This window comes from Dama dama, chromosome 23 (assembly GCF_033118175.1).
Source record: "Dama dama isolate Ldn47 chromosome 23, ASM3311817v1, whole genome shotgun sequence".
NCBI lineage: Eukaryota > Metazoa > Chordata > Mammalia > Artiodactyla > Cervidae > Dama > Dama dama.
Window position 1 is genome coordinate 46,778,645 of NC_083703.1, and position 18,685 is coordinate 46,797,329.

At 42.9% G+C, this 18,685-nt stretch overlaps 1 protein-coding gene across 1 annotated transcript in view; it reads left to right on the plus strand.

Annotated features, from left to right (window-relative positions):
• The window catches only part of LARP4B (La ribonucleoprotein 4B), a 76,392-nt gene that overhangs the window by 20,213 nt on the left and 37,494 nt on the right, over nt 1-18,685 (plus strand). The window contains exons 2-3 of the mRNA XM_061126602.1: nt 3,167-3,301; nt 3,770-3,829. Of these exons, the coding sequence (XP_060982585.1) occupies nt 3,221-3,301; nt 3,770-3,829 (141 nt within the window). The 5' untranslated portion in view covers nt 3,167-3,220. The remainder of the gene's footprint in view (nt 1-3,166; nt 3,302-3,769; nt 3,830-18,685) is intronic.

The following is an 18,685-nucleotide window of genomic DNA, read 5'->3' on the forward strand; positions in this document are numbered from 1 at the left end:
GGTTGAAAAGTGGCTTCAGTCCCTCTGAGCTCCCCGTCAGCTCTTTCCCTCCTTTCTAGCAGACATCAGCGATCATTTCATTAGCTATAGCAACGTTGTGATTTCCAGATTCTGTCATTCACCCAGTTTTTAGTTGTGACTCTGGCGTAGTGAACAGCATGCCCTGGTCTTTAGTTGTGGCTGATGGCTTGTTTCCCTGGAACAATCTTCAGAAAAGGAGTTGGTGTCTTAACAGCCTTCACTGGTCACTCATGTAGTGGTGGCCTGTAACCACTGTGGACTTTTGTACTTTTGTTTCCATTCATTCTTTGTGCCCCTCGCATTCTCTGTCTTTGGCTATCAGGAGCCCCTCTCTTTCCTGTTGCTTCTGTGACAGGACCACAGGAGTCTTAGAGAGCTTCCTTGCCGTCGCGATACGTGTCCCAGGTTCTTCTCAAATTGAGCAACGTTCCGCACAAATGTTGACTGAGGAGCTGTCACAGGTTGGAGGAGACTGGAGAGAAGTGACAGCTCAGTGCAGTGTGGGATCCCAGAGTAGGACCTGGCCTAGGAGGGGGATGTTAGTAGAACAAATAGTGAAAACCGAAGAAAATCTATACAGCTGAGCTTGAACCCCACAGGGACTAGAGGTGCTGACCCCCAGCAGTCGAAGAGCCACTTGTGACTTGACACACAGCCCTCTCTGCCCAGGGTTCTGTACCTGGGTATCCCTGGTTCTGCATTTTGTATTCAGCCAACCACAGGTCATGTCCATTTTATTGAAAAGAAAAACATTTGCATATAAGTGGACCCACATGCACCTCAAAAACCCCCATTGTTCAAGGGCCAACTGTAATTTTAAAAGTTACATTTACACTAAATATAAAATGATTCTGTGGATTTTACCTAACTTGTTTGATTTTATGTTTATGTTTCCTTTTATGTTGGAAGTTTGAGTACTTCCTAGCAACCATAAGTTAGTTTTCTGTGAGTCTCTTTGTGTTTTGAAGCAAATTCTTTTGTATCATTTCTTTTTAGATTCCACATACAGGGGATATATATGATTTCTCTTTCTCTATCTGTCTTCACTCAGTGTGATACTGTCTCAGTCCCTGCATGTTGCTGCAAATAGCATTATTTCATTCCTTTTAATTGTTGTTCAGTCGCTCAGTCTTGTCCAGCTCTTTGCGACCCCATGGACTGCAGCATGCCAGGTTTCCCTGTCTTTCACCATCTCCTGGAGTTTGCGCACATTCATGTCGATTGAGTTGGTTGTGCCTTGCAACCATCTCATCTTCTGTCGTCCCTTTCTCCTGCCTTCAGTCTTTCCCAGCATCAGGGTATTTTCCAGTAAGTTGGCTCTTTGCATCAGGTGGCCAAAGTGTTAGAGTTTCAGCTTCATCATCAGTCCTTTGAGTGACTATTCAGGGTTGATTTCCTTTAGGATTGACTGGTTTGATCTCCTTGCTGTCCAAGGGATTCTCAAAAGTCTTCTCCACTACCACGGTTCGAAGACATCCGTTCTTTGATGCCCAGCCTTTTTTATTGTCCATCTCTCTCATCCATGCATGACTACTAGAAAAATCATAGCTTTGACTCTGCAGACCTTTATAGGCAAAGTAATGTCTCTGCTTTTTAATACGCTGTCTAGATTTGTCATTGCTTTTTTCCAAGGAGCAAGCATCTTTTAATTTCATGGCTGCAGTCACCATCTGCAGTGATTTTGGAGCCTAAGAAAATAAAGTCTGTTATTGTTTCCATTGTTAATTGCTGAGTAATATTCCGTCGTATATTACTCAGTCATTAAAAGAATGAAATAATGCCATTTGCAGCAACATAAAGGGACCTGGAGAGTGTCACATGGAGTGAATTAGGCGCTAGTGATTAAGAACCCACCTGCCAATGCAGGAGATGTAAGATCCCTGGGTCGGGAAGATCCCCTAAAGCAGGGCCTGGCAATGCACTCCAGTATACTTGCCTGGAGAATCCCATAAACAGAGGAGCCTGGCGGGCTACAGTCCATAGCGTCACAAAGAGTCCATCTTAACTGAAGCTCCTTAGCATGGACACACACACACTCCATTGTATGCATGCACCACATCTTCATCCATTCCCCTGTCGATGGGCATTTAGGTTGTTTCTGTGTCTTGGCCACTGTAAACAGGGCTGTAAAGAACATTGGGATGCATATAACCTTTCGAATCATGTTTTTCTCCAGATACATGCCCAAGAGTGGGATTACAGGGTCATATAGTAGCTCTATTCTTAGTTTTTTAAGGAACTTCCATACTGTTCTCTATACTGGCTGTACCAATTAGCATTCCCACCAGCAGTGTAGGAGGGTTCCTCTCTCTCTACACCCTCTGCAGCATTTGTTGTTGGTTTTTTGGTATTTAACCATTCTGACCGGTGTGGGGTGATATCTCATTGTAGTTTTGATTTGCATTTATCTAATAACTAGCCATGTTGGCATCTTTTCATGTGCCTGTTCCTTATCTGTTTATCTTTGGGGAAATGTCTTTTCGGGTCTTTTGCCCATTTTTTGAGTGAATTGTTTATTTTGATGCTGTTAGGTGTCTTAAGCTGTTTGTAAATTTTGGAGACTAATCCCTTATTGGTTGCATTGTTTGCAAATATTTTCTCAGTCTGTGGGTTGTCTTTTCGTTTTATTGTTTCCTTTGGTGAGCAAAAGCTTTTAAGTCAGTCCTATTTGTTTCTTTTTGTTTTTATTTACATTATTGTGGGAGATGGATCAAGAAAGATGTTGCTGTGATTTATGTCAGAGTGTTCTGCCTATGTTTTCTTCTAGGTGTGTTACAGAGTTCTATATATACATAAATTTGGGATTCATCAGTTCCAAATTGGAGTTCTAGTACTTTGATAATTTTCTGTTTTTAAAAAATGAATTTCTGAACATGAGTGGATTTGTATATGTTAGCCTTTGGTTTCTAAATCTTAGGATATTAGTTACCAAATTAATATGAAGAAGAAACTTTTTTTTTTTAATATAATTTCTTGGGTGTGAAAGGTGGACATTATGGGCAAATTTCTTTAAACTACTTAGACTACAAGGGATAAACATATGACCTGGAAAACTTGAGGATTTTAAAACTGCTTAATAGTTTCATTTTAGAATTAAATACCCTCTGCACTTGAAGTTACCAGTTTACTGTCTGTCGTTTTACAGGATTCTCCGGCTAACATTGAACTTCTCCCAGTGGAGCCACAAAGTAAACAGCTCATGACTTCTGATCAGGACGCTAAGGTCGTGGCTGAACCGCAGGGCCAACGAGTCCAAGAAGGGAAAGACAGCGCGCATCTGGTGAGTTGGTGTCCAGGCCAGCACTGGCCCGTGCACCCTCTTCTCTTGTGATAACAGGCTCTGCACTCTACTCAGAACACTTATGCTTAAATATAGGGGTAAATTCTGAGTATACTTAGGGCTTGCTTAGTAGAGGAAGTTTCAAATTTCTAAGTGATAGAGAAAACATGGGCATTATAGTTCTTAAGACTTAAAGCTTTGAACTTAAAATCACTAAAGGCAGTGATTTATAAATATTTTAATAACATGATAGCCATTGTAGTGGTATTTATTTAAAGAGTTAATTAGAAATTATAATGCAGATTTTAAAATTTCAAGGCCCCTACATCATTTTGAATAGCTCATTAAATTTCTTTGTCATATAAGTGTGCTTTTCTCAGTGGGTTTTGTTTTGCTAAATTATCATGGTTTGAAAATGTGTTTCTTTGCATTGTAGTGATGGTGTGTCTGGTGTTTTCAATTTTACAGATGAATGGTCCCATATCTCAGACAACTTCTCAGACAAGTTCCATTCCAGCTTTGAGTCAGGTAATTCAGTTCAGAGATTAATCATAGCTAAAGCTCACAGACAATGCATTATAGTAAATATTAATTGTAAAGAAATTAGAAAATGTGAATGTTCCCCAAAAAGAGTGGGGTAGGACCCACTTGGGAACAGTATATGTCAGTACTGTATATTCTTTTCTGGTGTGTGCATGTAGCTCTACAGACAGCTCAGTGCCACATGTATTGATTTCATCTCTTCATCACAGTGTTGTTAATGGTTCACTGATCATGTAGTGTGTGTGTGTGATTAACTTTACATTTCAACAGCCTGTATTCCTTAAAGCACAGAAGTCATATTAAGCTTTTACTAAGAACACTGGTTTCACTGTTTGCATTTTCATATATCAGATGCATTTGGAGTCAGGCACGTTTAGGTTGGCAGTCTTCTAAGTGATCTCATAAATCCTACAGAATTTTTAAATTAAGTCTTTTTTAAAGTAAATGTGAATTTTAAGTAATATTACAAAATTTATAGCAGCCGCATCTACACCCCAACTTATAAGCAGCTCATGTAGAAGTTAAAGGTGGGGATTGGATTGTTGATATATTTTTAGTAAGGCAGAATTTTAAAAAATGAAGGGTGTCCTCCAAACTACTATATTTTATCATTATTCTATTATGTGTATAAGGTTTTTGCATATTGTATTTTACACTGATTTTAAGTGAATTTTATAATACTTTAAGTCATTTGAAAGTCAAATTTGAAAGAGTTAACATTATACAGAAATCACTGACAGATTTAAAAACTGTTTTAAATCAAATCTCCCACCTCCTCTTGGTTGATTCGTGGTCTGATATACTATTCACATGTCTTTAAAACCCATGTTAGGGCATAAAACTAGATATTTGGATTCTGTGGGTGGGTTTTGGTTTGGGGTGTGCTTGTTTTTTAAAATTATGTTGTGGGAAACAATTGAGATATAAGACCTGCCTAGAAAAGAAGTGTTAACACTTGAGCCAGCATTCAATATTCATTTTTTTTGGAGAAATGATTTGCAACTAGTGCTGCCTGCACATGATTTCTTTGTCATTGTAAAGAGTTAATGTTTTTTAATCGAGTATTACATGGCTGGTTCTTGGTCCAGCTCTGCTACTCAATACCCCTAGTGTCACAGACCACATCTCTGACACCTGGTATTGTAAAGTATGTGTATTCTACTCACCAGTTTTTCAGAGTATATGCACACTTTAGGTTTTCATAGGATCACTAAATACTAGAACTGGAAGGGATCATCATTAAGAGACCATCTGGGCTCACAACATGTGTGTTCTTTAAAACTTTATAACAGATTAGCATTCTGTAGAAAGTAGAAGTCTTGTTAAAGAGGACATACATTTTTATGTAGTTGTAAACAGTATGTATACACATATCTTACCTCAAGCTTTCCCCCCATAGCAGACTTCATCTGTATATACCCTTGTACTTGCCCTGTGGTATTTTCTTTATGTTGATTTGCCATCATTTCTTTAGCTGTTCAGTTTTTGGGTACATTGAACGTGTTTCTTTTTTTCCTATCATAAATGGCATTGCTTTGAACATTTTTCTAACCGGCATTATAATGGCACACCTATATATGGACAGCTGAGTTGGTGTGGTGGCTCTGAGTACTGACCCTTCATAGTCTGCAGCTGTGCAATTGCAGAGTGTCTGTGCTTAGCGGACTCAGTCTTGTTTAAGGTTTAGTCTTTCCCCTAGAGTCGGATGCAGTGTAAGTAAGAGGAGAATGGCCTTAGTAACACCCAAGTAAATGTCTGAATAATTCACAAGCAGATTTGCATTTAGGCCATGGTGCTGCCAATTGTTTGTTATACAGCTCCCTGCTAATCTCCTCCCCCATATAATACCCTTATTGAGTTGTAACTATTTGCAAGTCTAGCCAATCAGTGAGTGTAAAAAGTGATCTTAACTGGAGGAAACTGAGAGCAAAGAGGCTTTAGCAGTTTCCCTAAGATTGCTCATCTGTCCAGGATTTGAACCTGGGCAGCCTGGCTTCAGAGCCTACTCAAGAAGAGATACATCCTTTTTGGCATGTGTTATTTCCTTTAGAAAGAGAAACAAGTAGAAAGTAATATCAGAAGCAAAGCCTATCTCTTGTCAGCCTTTGGGAATAGCTTTGCGTTGTCTCTGAGTGGTTGAAATTAATTTGGGATAGAGCTAGAGGATTTTAGGTGGGGAATAGCATGACTTATAAAAAGATTACTTTGACGGCATTGTATTAATAGAATACATTGTAGTGAGCCAAGAATCAGTTCAGTTCAATCACTCAGTTGTGCTCGACTCTTTTTGATCCGGTAGACTGCAGCACACCAGGCTTCCCTGTCTGTCAGCAACTCCCGGAGCTTGCTCAAACTCTTGTCCATCGAGTTGGTGATGCCATCCAACCATCTCATCCTCTGTCATTCCCTTCTCCTGCCTTCAGTCTTTCCCAGCATCAGGGTCTTTTCAAATCAGTCAGGTTTTCACATCAGGTGGCCAAAGTATTGGAGTTTCAGCTTCAACATCAGTCCTTGCAGTGTATATTCAGGACTGATTTCCTTTAAGATTGACCAGTTGGATCTCCTTGCAGTCCAAGGGACTCTCAAGAGTCTTCTCCAGCACCACAGTTCAAAATCATCAATTCTGTGCTCAGCTTTCTTTATAGTCCAACTCTCACATCTGTGCATGACTACGGGAAAAACCATAGCTTTGACTGGACGGATTTTTGTTGCCAAAGTGATGTCTCTGCTCTTTAATATGCTGTCTAGGTTGTTCATAGCTTTTCTTCCAAGGAGCAAGTGTCTTTTAATTTCATGGCTGCAGTCACCATCTGCAGTGATTTTGGAGCCCAAGAAAATAAAGTCTGTCACTGTTTCCATTATTTCCCCATCTATTTGCCATGAAGTGATGGATCCAGATGCCTTGATCTTAGTTTTCTGAATGTTGAGCTTTAAGCCAGCTTTTTCACTCTGCTCTTTCACTTTCATTATGAGGCTCTTTAGTTCTTCACTTTCTGCCATAATGGTGGTGTCATCTGCGTATCTGAGGTTATTGATATGTCTCCCAGCAATCATGATTCCAGCTTGTGCATCATCCAGCCCAGCATTTCACATGTACTTTGCATATGTTAAATAAGCAGGGTGACAGTATACAGCTTTGACGTACTCCTTTCCCTATTTGGAACCAGCCTGTTGTTCCATGTCCAGTTTTAACTTGCTTCTTGACCTGCATAGAGCTGTCTCAGGAGGCAGTTCAGGTGGTCTGGTATTCCCATCTCTTGAAGAATTTTCCAGTTTGTTGTGATCCACACAGTCAAATGCTTTGGCATGGTCAATAAAGCAGAAATAGATGTTTTTCTGGAACTCTCTTGCTTTTTCGATGATCCAGCGGATGTTGGCAATTTGATCTCTGGTTCCTCTGCCTTTTCTAAATCCAGCTTAAACATTTGGAAATTCATGGTTCACGTAGTGTTGAAGCCTGGCTTGGAGAATTTTGAGCATTACTTTGCTAGTATGTGAAATGAGTGCAGTTGTGCAGTAGTTTGAACATTAGTAGTTTGGCATTACCTTTCTATGGGATTGGAATGAAAACTGACCTTTTCCAGTCCTGTGGCCACTGCTGAGTTTTCTAAATTTGCTAGCATAGTGAGTTCAGCACATTAACAGCATCATCTTTTAGGATTTGAAATAGTTTCAACTGGAATTCCATCATCTCCACTAGCTGTGTTATTAGTGATGCTTGCTAACGCCCATTTGACTCCGCATTCCAGGATGTCTGGCTTTAGGTGGGTGTATGTATGTAGTTATCTGGGACATGAAGATCTTTTATGTATGGTTCTTCTGTGTATTTTTGCCACCAAGAACAGAAGCAAAGAAACCAAGTTAAAGAACTAGTAAGTGAGGTGAGAAATGATGGTGGCTTAGACTTGAATGGATTTTGAATTTTCTGGAAATCCATAAATGCCACAAGTTTATGGATTGGATGTAGGGATTGGGGTGAGGGAAAAATAGATCAGGGATAGTTGAGCAATTTAGTGGATGATGGTTTTATTTTGAGATGGAAAAAACTGGAGGAGTAAAGCTTTGTGGAGGGAAAATCCACCTGTTAAAAATTTAAGTGAGCAGTGAAGTGCGTCACTGATGCCAGTTGGTCCTAATTAGAGAGGTTAGGGCCTGAGATGTAAATTTGGAATCCACAAATAGGTTTTTTATTGTATTCCCTGTGACTGAGCTGGTAAAGGATCTGCCTGCAATGCAGGAGACTCCAGTTCAATTCCTGGGTTTAGAAGATACCCTGGAGAAGGGAAAGACTACCCACTCCAGTATTCTGGCCTGGAGAATTCCATCGACTGTGTTATATTAGTCCATGGGGTCACAGAGAGTCAGACACGGCTGAGTGACTTTCACTTAATAACTTCACCTAATGATATAGAAAAGAATATTAAAGCTATTGTTGTTTATGTGGATTAGGTAGCTGAGTTGTCTAAAATAAAAAATTCAATTTAAAAGTAACCGAGTTGCCAATTAAAATAAAATCAACTCTCATACTATACTTTTTTCCTTCTGTAATTTTTTGCCTGTCTTAAAAGTTTTATGTCCTTCAGAGGTGATGATGGCTTTCTAGGATGACTGAGAATGTCCTTTTCTTTTCAGTTTTTTTGAAGAGTTAGAGAAGCATAGGTGTCAGCTCTTTCTAGCATAGGTGTCAGCTCTTTCTTGGGTGTTAGGTGGCGTTCCCCAGAGTAGTCATCCAGGCCTGGACTCCTGTTTGCATGGAGTTTACTGTTATTTTTAAATTGCAGATTGTATTTCACATCTAGTGATCTGTCTGTTCAAATTATCTAATTCTTCACTTATTTTCAGTGGGCTAGAAACTTGTCCATTTCTTATAAGTTGTCTGTTTTGTTGACATATAACTATTCATCATAATATTTTCTTTAACAGTATTTTGTATTTCCATGGTGTTGGTTGTTACTTCTCCTCTTTCATTTCTTATTTTGTTTAGTTGTATTTCTTTTTTCTTCTTGGTCAGCCTGGTCAGAGGTTTGTTACTTTTGTTTATCCTTTCAAAAAACTAGCTCTTGATTTTATGATCTTTTTCTTAATTTTCTGTGTTCTCTCTGATCTTTATTATTTCTTCCTATCTTCCAAATTTTGGTTCTGTTTATTGTTCCTTTTCTAATTCTTTAGGTGATAGATTAGGTTGTTTATTTGAGATTTTTTTTCTTGTTTTTTTTGTGGAAGTTTTGTATCACTATGAACTTCCCTCTTAGAACTGCTTTTGCTGCATCTCCAAGTTTTTGTATGGTTGTGTCTTCATTGTCATTTGTTTCGAAGTAATTCTAAAATTTCCTCTTTGATTTCATTGTTGACCCAGTGGTCTTTTAGTAGTATGTTGTTTAGTCTCTATGCAGTTGTTGTTTTCTCTTTTCTCTTTCTGTGGTTGATGTTCTACTTTTATGCTCTTGTGGTCAGGAAAGATGCTTGAAATAATTTCTGTTCTATTCAGTTTGCTGAGGCTTGTTTTGTGCCCTAGAGGGTGTTCTATGCACTCTTAAAAAGAATGTGTATTCTGGTTTTTTTTGGATGTAACATCCTGGAAATATCAATTAAATCTAATTGTTCTGTTTTGTCATTCAGGATCTTTGTTGCCTTCTTATTTTCTGTCTGAAAGATCTATCCATTTCTGTCAGTGGAATGTTAGAAGTCTACTGTTACTATATTCCCATCCATTTTTTTCCATTTATGTCTGTAGTGTTTGTTTTATGTATTAAGTGGTTCCTGTATTGGGTGCATATATGTTAATGAATATTATGTCTGCCTCTTGTGTTGATGCTTTTATGTGTGTCCTGCTTTGTCATTCTTTGTGGTTTTTGTTTTAAAGTCTGTTTTGTCTAATATGACTATTGCCAACCCTACTTTTTTGTCATTTCCATGTGCATGAAATGTCTTTCTGTCTCATTTCCAGTTTGTATGTGTCTTTTGCCCTGAAGTGCTTTCCTATAGGTAGCATACTGTAGGCTTTTGTTTTGTTTTGTTTTTAATTTTTTTAAATTAAAAAAAAATTTTTTTTAGGCTCTTGTTTTATTATCCAGTCTGACACTCTTTTGATTAGAGCATTTAGTCCATTGACATTTAAAGTAATTATTGATTAGTATGTATTTATTGCCATCTTAAACCTTGTTTTGCAGTTAATTTTGTATTTTTCTTTGTTTCTTTTTGTTTTTCCTTTTGTGGTTAATGGTTTTCCTTCATTATAATGCTTGAGTCCTTTTTTGTTTGTTTGTTTTTGTGAATCCATTGTATTTTTTTGATGTGTGGTTACCCCGGTTTTCCAGTATTTAACCCATAACTGTATCTACTTGCTTTATACTGATCGTCATGTAAACTCAAACACATTCTAAAAGATGTACATTTTCTTACTCTCCTTCCCCACATTTTTCATAACCTTTTAAGTGAGAACTTTTTTAAGATTGTCATTGATTTAAATTGTCTTTTTAATAACATAGAACTACTGATAAATTCTTATTGCATGTAATTCTTAGAGAAATAAAACTTGATTGCTGAAACCTATATAATGCAAATTGGTAGCATTCATTTTTAGTCTGGCACCAAAATGAAAGCTCCTTCACCAAGTGCTCATGGTACGTTACCAAGAATTTCTTTGAGTTTTCTGCAACCTGAACTGCTGAATGCCAAGTGAACAACTTCTTACTGCTTTTATCGATTTATTTCTGTGTACACCTTGGTGTCACCTAGCCTTCCCTGGGCATGAATGAAATTATGATGTACTAGATCCAATTCTTTTCTCTGAAGGTTAGGGCTTACCTGGTAGCTCAGCTGGTAAAGAATCCCCCTGCAGTGTAGGAGACCCCAGTTTGGTTCCTAGATGGGGAAGATCCCCTGGAGAAGGGAACAGCCACTGTTCTTGCATGGACAGAGGAGCCTGGCAGGCTACAGTCCATGGAGTTGCAGAGTCGGACACCACTGAGCGACTTTTACTAGGTCAGTTTAAGTGTTGTTGCCTAGCAACAATGCACTCTTAAACCTACGTTTGTGTTTGCATCTTTGAGAGAGCCTGCAGATCCCCTAATTTGAGAGAGTCAGTGGTGCATTTACTGCTAGGATGCTTTCCCAGAGGCTTGAAGAGTGGGCAGCATGTGGGTATAAAAGAGTTGTTCTGCACAGTTGAGAGGGGTGGCCTTACAAAGCATGATGAGATTTGGAAATCAGGGGGAGGAGAGTGTAGAACAGTCAGATTGAATTGCTATCATCATGTTTAAGTAGAATTCCTAAAATTTTTTTTTTAATCAAAAACTATCAGTGTTTTATAAAATGTTAGAAGTCCACCAGCCATAACTTGTAGGTTAACATAGAAAAATCCCTCTCACAAAAGAATTAACAGAATTATTTTGTTTTCAAAACGTCATACTTGAATCATAGTAAGAAAAAGAATCTCTTATACAGAGAACAAAGCTTACGGATGTTGAAGTAAGTTCAGACCCATTGTGGTGCTGGTGGCCCTGGACCATGGGGTGCAGGATAACTGCACTCCTCGTGCTTGAAGAAGGGCTTCATTTGGGAGCCTTCAGGGGTCCCTGGACTGGGCTGCAGATGTAGATTTTCTTTCTCTTTTTCTCTTGCTCTTTCTGTTTTTTTTTTTTTTACCAAAACTTTTGAACATCTGGAGAAATACAGTCATAAAACAAACCTCAGTGTGCCCATTTTGATTTGAACAGTTCCCACCCTTGTATTTTGCTTTTTTTTTTCCTCCCCTCTGCACACATGGTTTTTGAAAGTGTTATGTCTGTATGTATTTACTACTTTATTTTCAGGCCAGGTGTGTTTTAACGCAAACCCCAGATAGCATATGCTATTCACCAGGAACCCTTCAATATACATCTCTTAATGGACACTATTCCAGTTTTGTGCCTAGCATGATCATTACTGAATACCCGCAACTATAAGAACCTAAGAATTTTAAAGAACACATTTTTACTGTTGTTTCCCTTTGGGGAGAATATATATGTTAACTCTTTTGGTTGCCACCATTCTGTGAGATGCAATTCAGAGAATGCTGAAACAGAGTAGAAAAAGCCAAACTCTGTAGTGACTGCTTCTGGCTAGGATAATAATGTTAGTTAGTTTCCTATTGGATTTATGAGAATAAGAAAAATACCAGAAGGATCTCCTGTGTTATGTGTGTGTTTGGACTCTGGGTGCTCTTTGGACTGTCGGGCACAAGGAGATGGCCACTGGGCAGGTCTGCTGTGATTCGGATTTGAGACTTGAGTGGCAGGGACATGTGACTGCTGTGCGAGGGTTATTTTTGGGATCTGGGTGTCGGCTTCTCGTCAGAAACCATAGAAAGTTAGTGGGAGATGCACTTGTGGAGGCTCAGAAAGCAACAGGCATTGTTATGTGAGTTTTTGAACTTTTGAACATGGGTTGTTGCTTCCGCAAAGAATTAAGTAGTGACAATGACAATGAAAAAACTGGCCTGTTACAAAAATCAGTGGAGGAGAAGGAACCGGAGAGCAAGATAAGTAAAACTTTATCTTCATTATTCAGTGCCTTTGGAGATGAGGAGCTTCCCGGCAGTGGACTCAGGGCCAGCGTGTGGGCTGGGGTTTTGGCAAGGCTGGCACACAGAGAGGGCCCAGCGCCTGGGCGGCTGCTGGACTCCTCTCCCACGTCCGGGCTCTTTACTGGGTCTGGACACGTAGGTGAGGCTGACGGGAACGCTGACGTCACCGCTGTGGGGCACAGTGGTGAAGGTGCCCGGGGCCCTCTGTGTGGGGGCCTCCCTGCTGGTGAGGGGCCCTGCTCTCCAGCCCCGGCGCCCCCTGACCAGGGCCTTGGCCACTACCCTCCCTGCCACTGCCCAGCCACCTGGGAAAGCTCAGAGGTGGGGAACAAGGTGCTGGTCACTGTTCATATTGGTAGTGCTGCTGACTCCTCAGATCTGAGTGGTGAGGAGAGGGCAGGCGGAGGTCTTGTTTATGGTGACCGCAAACTGTGTAGGAATTCCCAAGAGAGCAGGTTTTACAATATTTGTGCTGTTGATCCTCACGGCCCAGAAGGTGGAGATGAGCTGTGTGCTCGTGCGTCTGAGACAGCTGCAGCTCCCCAGAGCTGTCCAGCTGTCACCTCTGAGGGGGCCCACAGAGGGGCCCAGCCTCCAGACAGCACTGGCCATGGGCCTGGGGGGTCGAAGGCCCCTGGGACAAAATTGCCCCTGCAGGGCAGGCCACTCTCAAGGGGGAGAGAGTGGGCTCTCAGTGAGAAAGCTCAACCTCGCTCTGCCCTGGTGAGTGACAGTGACCCACCCTGTGCCACAGACGTTGGTGCCTTGCTGGCACAGACCTTCGCCAGCTTCCCTGAAGCTGACACAGAAAGGAGCACATTCCGTAATGTGGGCACACTCCCCACCTTACACATCCACACAGACGCTGACTGCCTAGTGAGTGCACGCACCATCCCTGAAGGGAGATCGCCTGGCAGTTCACAGCCTGGGGGACTGGTGACTGATTCACAGAGTACTGTAATCAGTGGCGCTTCACATGTTGAGAGAGATGGTGATTGTGGGACCCTAACAGCTCATGCAGATCAGAGTTTAAACTCTGGAAGGGAAGGAGCAAGTAACTCTGCAAAACCACTGAAAGACAGCGATTGTTCCAGTTTAGAAGTTAGCAGATCAAACTGCAGAATCCTTTCCATAAGTCGAGATAGAATCAGTTTAAGTTCAGGAAGATGTATCACTTCAGGGACCTTTAGATGTCTGCCCACTCATGCGAGTTTCCAAGACTTAGCCCCTCACAAAGGTGACAGCCCAGGGCCCTTGGTGCTTGAGGAGCAGCGCCTGGGAGACCACAGTGTGGAAACTGGACGCGGCCCGCATGCAGACAAGGCTGGCTTGTCTTTGCTGTCTCGGAATCGTCCATCTTACCAGGATGAGGGTGACACTAGCATTTTGGAAGATGAGGCTTGTGGTAAGAGGGCTTCTGAGTGGAGAGCTGCTGCCCAGGTGGACCTGAGTGTGAACACCAGGGCCAGCAAGGCCTGGGCCCAGGGCCGCAACATGGTGTGTGCAGTGCGGGCAGCAGCTGGGCCAGGGATGTCCCAAGACTCGCAGGGAGCACCTCCATACAGCAGGTCCCTCCTCAGCTCCAGGTGGCCCACAAGTGACCTCGTTTGCTCTGCAGGTGTTTTCACCTGCGCCGAAGAGGAGAGTGAAACAGAGGGTGAGTTGTGTGTGAAGAGTTCAGGGAAGGACCTTCACAGGCCAGAGAGTGCTGAGCAGGAACCCCCAAGAGCCAGTCACAGGGACACTAGGACAGCTGCCACAGAGAGGGTCCAGGTAGACCCCCGAACAGCCTTTGACTGGGAAGCAAATGCACAGACAAGCACAGCAGTGCCCAGTCAGGGTGTGCTTGTTCGTGTCAGTTCTGGTGGAGCAAAGAATCCTGACTTTGAGACAGCTCACCCAGAAAGGAACGATGAGGCCTGCCTAGTGAATGACGGCAGTCGTGAGGAGCTCGGCCTTACACCACCTGTAAGCCAGAGTTCGGCCCCAGGCGTGCAGGACTTGGAAGGCGTGCAGGTGAGCCCTATGTACAATGGTGGCAGCCCTCTGCCGAAGCAGGTTCTCTCCCAGTCAGCCAGAGATGCTCCTGAGGCCTCTGGTGGGCGAGCATCAGGGCTGAGAGAACCAGAGCTGATGGGTGGAGAAGAGGAGGAGGCGCTGCTTCTGCAGGAAGGCAGTGGCGGTTCTGGCACTGCCAGCCACGCAGGCCTGTGTGGAACAAGTGCACACGCATGCCCTTTCAGCCAGAGGGGTGCCAGGCCTACGGTGCAGGGACCTGCATTACAAGGGGACATGGGCTTGGTGGTCTCTGAAAGAGTGGAGTTAGGGGTTTATCGTGCAGGGTGCTCCTGCGTGACTGGTGTTTACCCTGCCCAAGTGGATGGGCCGCAGGGGATTCCTGTCGTCCCAGGTGACTGCGGGGAGGTGGCCGTCCCAGATTGTGAGTACCCTGCTCTGTCGCTTGTGTCTGAAGAGCTGTCTGAGGGGGATTTGCGGAGCCCCCCAGGGCAGCAGCACCCCCAGTTTCTGAGTGCACTTTCCTGCTACCCGATGGCGGAGCTGGCAAGTCAGATGTTTTCTGAGGGACCAGCAGATGGTTGCAGATATCAAGCGGGCTGTCCATGGACTGATACAGTCACGAAGGATACCTTAGAAGATGAGCAGATCTTTAGTGAGGACCTGCACTGTAAGCCCCAGGACCTGGAGATGTCTTTGTTTTGGATGGAAAAGCCTCCTTTTCAGCTACCAGTGGCAGAAGATACAGTCATTTGGGGATGGCAAGAGACAGGTGCACACTTAGTAAGTATACGTATCAGTTTTTATTCATGTGATGTGCTAATCTTTCATTTTGCTTTTTAACTTGAAATTAACAAAGATTTATTCTAAATAATTGTTAGTTGTTTCAATGTTGTTATAAAACGAAATTAGTAATATAGCATCAGTTTAAGCATTTCCAAACTGCAGAGTGTGAATTCGGTTCCCTCTTAGTATATTGAAGCTAGAATCTACATGTGGACTTGGAGCACTAATGCCTATGGTACAGGTCATCAGGCATGGCTGTTTGTGGAGGCTACCCGACCCTGTCTTCATCCATCCTGTCCTCGCCACTGGCTCCCTATGGAGTGGAACAAACATTTGGCCCATTGGGTGTTTAAAATCTCTGCTTTCTACTGCTTTTGCATGGCAGCCGTCCAGGGAGGTACACTTGGCGCTTTTAACTGGCTCCAGGATGTCGGTTCTCTCTTCTCATCAGAAGCACCTGCAGGGCTCTGGGAACCTCACCCCTCAGGCCCCACTGGTTTGGGAGAACCAAACCAGCATGTGATCCTGCACTGAGCGGGTCGTTTGAGCATCTTCCTAGAATTTCTGTAATAAATGCAAACATTCAAGAAATAGCAAGTTGGTCTTGTTCTTGATGCAGTCCTTTGGACGTGTATACTTGTAGTAGCAAAATCACGTTCATTCAATCAGTTTATTTTTAGTGATTTTTGTTGTATTAGGCAAGAGAAATAGTAATAGTGAACAGATAGATGTGGCTGAAATATTATGGCTATTATATGGAAACAAGCAAGTAGAAATTAAATTTTATAATTTATCCACTAACCTCCTTTCTTTCCATTCCATGCTCAGATTTGGAAGTTTTTCTCAAAACAGTTATGTTCTGGTTAATCAGTTTTACTCCTGCAGTAGTTCTGGAGGCGAGCACCACTTAACCGCTTCCCTCAGTGGATGCAGCCCACAGCTGGCCCCAGCTGTCCACACCTGTCCCTCAGGTGGAGCACACACAGCTCCTGCTCTTGCACAGGAGGGTGAGGTGCCTGTGCGCTGCTGAGTTAGCTGTCAACTGCGCCTTGTGCCTGGCAGTGTGCTCACCTGACACACTACACTTACTGGTACTGCTTTTTGTTCAAAACTCTGGTCCTCAAAGTGCCTGTGAAGACATCTCATTAAGCTATAGGTAGCCGCTATTATGCTGTTTTACAGGTAACAAGCCAGAGTTATAGATGTCATGATGATTGTGAAGCCTTTGAAATGCTCTGAGTTGCTAAACTTAGTACCAATTCAGGACTAGTCCAGGCTCACTTAAACTTTAGAAAACAGACACTTCTTTCCCTTCCATATCTCACCTGTCTTACATTCTCCATCTGCCTCCCCCTCCTCTGATACTCAGTGTTCTGGTTCCCAATCACTAACTTGTCAGTGGGATGGTTTTATTTCCTGGCCAAAAGATGTAAGTCTGTGAGTTGGTAGGTTATTTATTTTTGTTAATGGAGCATAGCACTGAGAGTAGTGTTTCTTTGAGTGTCAAAATTTGGGGATACTACACTCTTCAAAGAGTAACGTGGGTCATTTGTGTAGAATGGCTTCAGAATGTGGCCATTAAGGTCAGCTCACTGCTAGTTCTACCAACTATTGCTTGGCCATGATTTTTCAGGGGAAAAATAAGACTTAGGAAGCCACACAGATGAAACTTGAGTTGTTGATAATCAGTTGGAGGTCCCTGTGACTGCAGGAAAATAGCTGCATTTTGAAGAAATGTGTTTAGTACAAGTTGTTTCTCATGTGAGTTACAAGAAGTTAATGAGCTCTTGATAAATGTTTTCTTGATATTAGAACACAGTTTTCTAATTAGGATCATTTTTGTGAGTGAGTTAGTTAACCTTCCTCTGCCTTGGTTTCCTTACTTGTGTCATGGGGCTGTCATGACTCAACTCAGGTATGTGCGTGGGGTGCGCCTGGCACCCAGCTGGCTGTCACCTCTCCGTTCTTGCATCCCCGTCATACCTCAGAATATCCCTCGAATCCTGACTGACTGCTGGAGATTGTGTGATGCCCCTGATGCCTGATTTGGATTTGAGTGTTTCCTACTGTAGTCAGTTGTGCATGGGTAGTGTTCCAGTCAGCTGTGGCATAAAACCTTGCACAAATTGTCAAATAGTAGAAAGTAGAATTTTATGTTATTACATCATGAAACATTTGTTCCTTCCACATGTTTCTTGGGCAACTCCCTGCTGGGTTCAGGACTGCAGGTGTCAGTGTGCCCAGAGTGTGTGTGCCTTAGAGTGTGCCCAGGGTGGACACCCGGGAGCCTATGGGGAGGACAGGACATGCCTTGTGGGCGAGCAGAGGGGGAGGAGCCCGAGGCCTGTGTGGCTCTCAGGATGCTGTTTGTGGGCATTGTGCTTCCAGGACTCTGTGTGTGTGTGTGTGTGTGTGAGCTGTAAAATGTGTGTTGGTGATGCAGTATAGCCAACTGCAGGTGGTGCTAAAAACAAGGAAGACCTTGTGCAAATTGCAGGTTGGAGTTAGGAATTTAGAGAATGGATAGCGTGTCAATGAGGTCAGGGGTCTGTTCCGTGGGTAGAAAACTTGATGCATGTCACGTTGGGAGAACGAGACTGGGTGTAACCAGAAGAGGTGGGTTATGAGAGTATTAGTATAGGAAAGAATAAAGGCGTGAATTTGAAAAAAAAGAGAGGAAAGGTGTACCTGCTGAGGAGGGCAGTGGTGCCCATGAGGTTGGGGGTCGTCTGTTACTGTGCTCGGCAGGCAGTCCTGTCTGCCTTGTTCTCAGACCACCTCATGCTGTGCCCGGCACTCACTGAGGACGTCAGAAGTGTGTGTGTTGAAGACACAGGTGGACGTGCAGGAGCAGAGTCCAGCAATAAGCTGGAAGTTCAGATGTCACATAAGAAGGGAGCTTGACAACTCAGTGCTTCTTGAGGGAAACATTCTTGAAGGAGAAGGGGTACCCTCTTCTTTGCCCTGTCTGGTACTTAAAATTTAGAAGGACTCCAGATCAGCCCTCATGTAGGTGCCTGGTTCTGGGCGTGATGTTTATTGTCCATGCCTCGAGGTGTGGACAGAGGATACTCTATAACTATCCACATCAGCCCTCTACCTTAGTTTCACAAATAGTTTTTTCACTGCAAGTGTTAACCACCCCAGCTAGAGTGAATTTATTATGTGTTTTTTTTTTAAAAAGGTTGTTAACCCATACATTGTTTCCTACTTGGCTCATCACGGTGCACTGGCCTTAGAGACGGCCTCTCTGGGTGGTGCCAAGAGGCTGCTCTCAGTGTGGATCTGCTCCCTGGGCTCCTGGGACAGGGCCTGTTCCCCTTTTGCAGCCCTGGCCCTGCTTGGTGGAGTTGTGACATGCAGTCCCTGGAGAATGCAGGTCGTGGCCAGGCTTGCTTAGAAATTGGGGTGGCTGCCCCAGGACATAAGATTTGGGGGACTCTTCAGGGTTTGTAAGCAGGAGAGAGAAAATT